The sequence below is a fragment of the Fistularia commersonii genome, chromosome 29, assembly GCF_037954325.1.
Source record: "Fistularia commersonii isolate RoL2024-O1a breed Wild chromosome 29, RoL_Fcom_v1.0, whole genome shotgun sequence".
In the NCBI taxonomy this organism is placed as follows: domain Eukaryota; kingdom Metazoa; phylum Chordata; class Actinopteri; order Syngnathiformes; family Fistulariidae; genus Fistularia; species Fistularia commersonii.
In genome coordinates, this window is record NC_141312.1 from 5,563,122 (window position 1) to 5,566,260 (window position 3,139).

Below are 3,139 nucleotides of genomic sequence, written 5' to 3' on the forward strand. Positions count from 1 at the left end.
ACTCGTTCCTGAGACCATGTCCCACCCGGTCCTCGGTTTCTGCACGTCTGATGGAAAAAAGAAAAGACTTTGCATTCCCTGCACGAATGGTCCAATCATTATCCGTCTAAACTTGCTAATCTGAGGTTAGACGGTCAAGAACAAACGCTACGCTAAACTTATTCACGGACCAAATCGCCGATGACAAAAACATGACGCGTTGTCTCTTTCTCGGCATCAATTGTTTGTGACAGTTTTCGAATGAACCCCCCCTAAACTCTGCAGCTTATTGGCGCTCGACCCTCGCGTTTCACCCCAGCGCCGTGCTGTCATGGGGCCATTGAACTGAGACCCGCGGGTCGGTCTGCGTTTTTCTGTTTGTCGAGATTAAAAACCGCCTCGCCGTCTATTTTCGGGCCTTTTCCTTTCTTTCACTGTTTTTAAAAGCAGAGGATAAAATCGATAAAATATATGTTTATACATTGGAGCAACTCCAAAGTCGTGCATTAAATCTGCATACACACTTCATCCGACTCCTATTATTTATTCCAAACAGAAGAGGACCCCCCCCCCCCCCACCTCCACCCTTCCCGTTCACAAAAGCAACATTTCCTGACAGCGATGACATAATAAAATGACACTGCTGGCTCGATGTTTATTTTTTTCTTTTCTTTTAATTTGACCTTTTATTCGCGTTCCGGTTGCTTTTATATGCCTACAACAATCACATGCATCGGTTAGATTATTTTGACCCTGAAACCGTGACACCGGCCTGCCCCCGGGGTGAAATAATGATTAGAATTTTTTATTTTTTTATTTTTTCTCAAGAGACCAGAGAGGCTGTTGGGGGCGAGAATTCTGCCGGTGATTTGCGGTGACATGTGACTTCAGCTCGAGTCTAATGCGGGAACATGGCACGCCTTGGTACAGCTTCTTTGTCCTGTCTCACCTCCCCAAAGCGGGTCCAGTCATCTATTTCTGACTTTCTTGTAAATTTACCCTTACCTTATTTGTCACTTGAACTATGATACTACTTGAGTCTAAAAGCTGATGTAAAGACGACACGGAAAGCCTCCCCCCCCCTCAAATATTCACATCCTTATTTACAATATACACAATACTGCTCGGACGTGGGAATGTTCAGCCCATCTCAGTTGTGCTTTGTGGTGCTGTGAATGGCTTTGGCTCTGCAACATCCCTGTGGGAGAAGGATGCGCCCCCCCCCCCCCCCTGGAGCCCCTGGTAAACCCCTGTGTTTTTGTGATCCATCCGGGGATAAAAGTCCCTTAGACGGCCACGTTGGCCAGCCTGGGGTCGGAGTCCTGCTCGTAGCGGTAGTGGTAGACCTCCATTTGGTCCCTGCAGGCCTCCCGGATGTTGTTGAGCCAGCGCTTGATGCCGCCGCGGTTCAGGTAGAGAACCATGAGGAAGACGACCCCGATGAGAGCCAGCACGATGCCCAGGAACACGTAGGAGACCGCCTCCAGGTTCTCGCTGGTGCAATCCACGTCTTCGGGCCGGAGCTCCTCCAGGGGGACCCCCCGCCGGGCCTCCGGCTCGCTGCACAGCAGGCGCCCCTCGTCCGGACACTGGGACGAGTTCTTGAGCCAGTAGTAAAACGCCTCCAGGTCGCAGCCGCAGCGGAACGGGTTGAGGGCCAAGTAGACCCGGACGCGCCGCTGCAGGTACAAGCCGCTCACGTTCTGCCTCCCGATCGTCTCTATGGAGTTGTTTACCAGCACCAACGCGTGCAGGTTCTCGAATCTCGCCAGGGGGATGGATTTCAAGCCGTTTCCCGCCAACTCCAGCCGGTGCAGGTTGCGCAAACTTTGCGCGCCGAGCGCGTCCGACAGCTGCGCGGCGGCCGCGGGCAAGACGGAGCGGTTCAGGAAGAGGGAGCGCAGCTCCGGCAACCCGGCGAAGGCCCCCGGGGAGACGGACTCCAGGCGGTTGTGGCTCAGGTCCAGCACCCGCAAACGGGGGAGCCCCAGGAAGGCGTGGGCTTCGATCGCCCGTATCCCGTTGTGGGACAGCGAAAGAGTGCTCATTTCCGACTCCGTGCCGTTGGCCGTGAACGCACCGCGGTGCAAAGTTGTGATGTTCCTCCCCCGGAGCGACAAAGTGCGCGTCCACGCCGGTATGTCGCCTGGGACGTCCGCGTCCTCCCCGTCGTGGCAGGTCACCGTCCCCGAGTCTCTGGCGCAGACGCACGACGACGCGCACGCCTCGTCCGTCCCGACGGGGCAGAGCAACGCGCACACCACCGCCGCCGCCGCCGCCGCCGCCGCGTACGCGCCCCGCCGATCCCGGGCGGCGGAGGCGCTCCCCGGGTCGTCGGCGGTGATGAAAGCCTTCTTCTTCATCTTGGTCCCGCGAAGCCGTGGGTGTCTGTCCCCTCCCCCCCACCCACCACCCACCCTCACGCGTGAAAAATTGACCCGGTGCGGCGGCTCGAAGCCGAGGTCATGCCGGCGGAGAGGTAAACTCCGGGCGGCGGAACAACGCGCGCCGGCGGAGGCTGCAGGTCCGCGCACAGATCCGCCGCGCCGCTGCCCGGGACGGAGATCAGTCTGTCAGAGAGAGAGAGAGAGAGAGAGAGAAAGAGGGTGAGAGAGAGAGAGAGAGAGAGAGAGGAGGGAGAGAGAGAGAGAGGTTTACCCATTTAAATGGTGAGAAAAAGTTTGCAGCTCTCTCTCTCTCTCTCTCTCTCCCCCCCTCTCTATCCATCTATCTATCTATCTATCTATCTATCTATCTATCTATCTATCTATCTATCTATCTATCTATCTATCTATCTATCTATCTATCTATCTATGCTCTCTTGTAAGCTAATTCCACCCATTTTTTGTTGTCTTTAATTGAATTGACTCCTCTGTTCTTATTTATCTCTCTGCCTCGGCTTCCCCTGCAAATATAGTCCTTTTGAATCGAATTAAACCCGGCAGCGTGCATCCGTATACGAGTGCGTTTGTGCTGTGTGTTTGTTTGTGTTTGTGTTCACTGTAAAAGGTTTTTTGATGAGCGCCGTTGAACGGCGATTATTATTGTTATTATTTTCTGCACTTCCTGCATCAGCTGTCGGGGGGTGAAATAGTGAAAAGGCACACGTGACGACGGAGTCACAAAGGCCTCATTTTGCCCCTGGAAGAGCCTCAGGACC

At 54.5% G+C, this 3,139-nt stretch overlaps 1 protein-coding gene across 1 annotated transcript; it reads right to left on the bottom strand.

The window, feature by feature from the left end:
* Positions 1-633: 633 nt before the first annotated feature.
* tpbgl (trophoblast glycoprotein like) lies at positions 634-2,357 on the bottom strand. The gene has a single exon (XM_086176963.1). It carries the CDS (start codon positions 2,340-2,342, stop codon positions 1,266-1,268), a length of 1,077 nt encoding a protein of 358 aa, XP_086033089.1. The 5' UTR covers positions 2,343-2,357; the 3' UTR covers positions 634-1,265.
* Between the last annotated feature and the right edge of the window lie 782 nt (positions 2,358-3,139).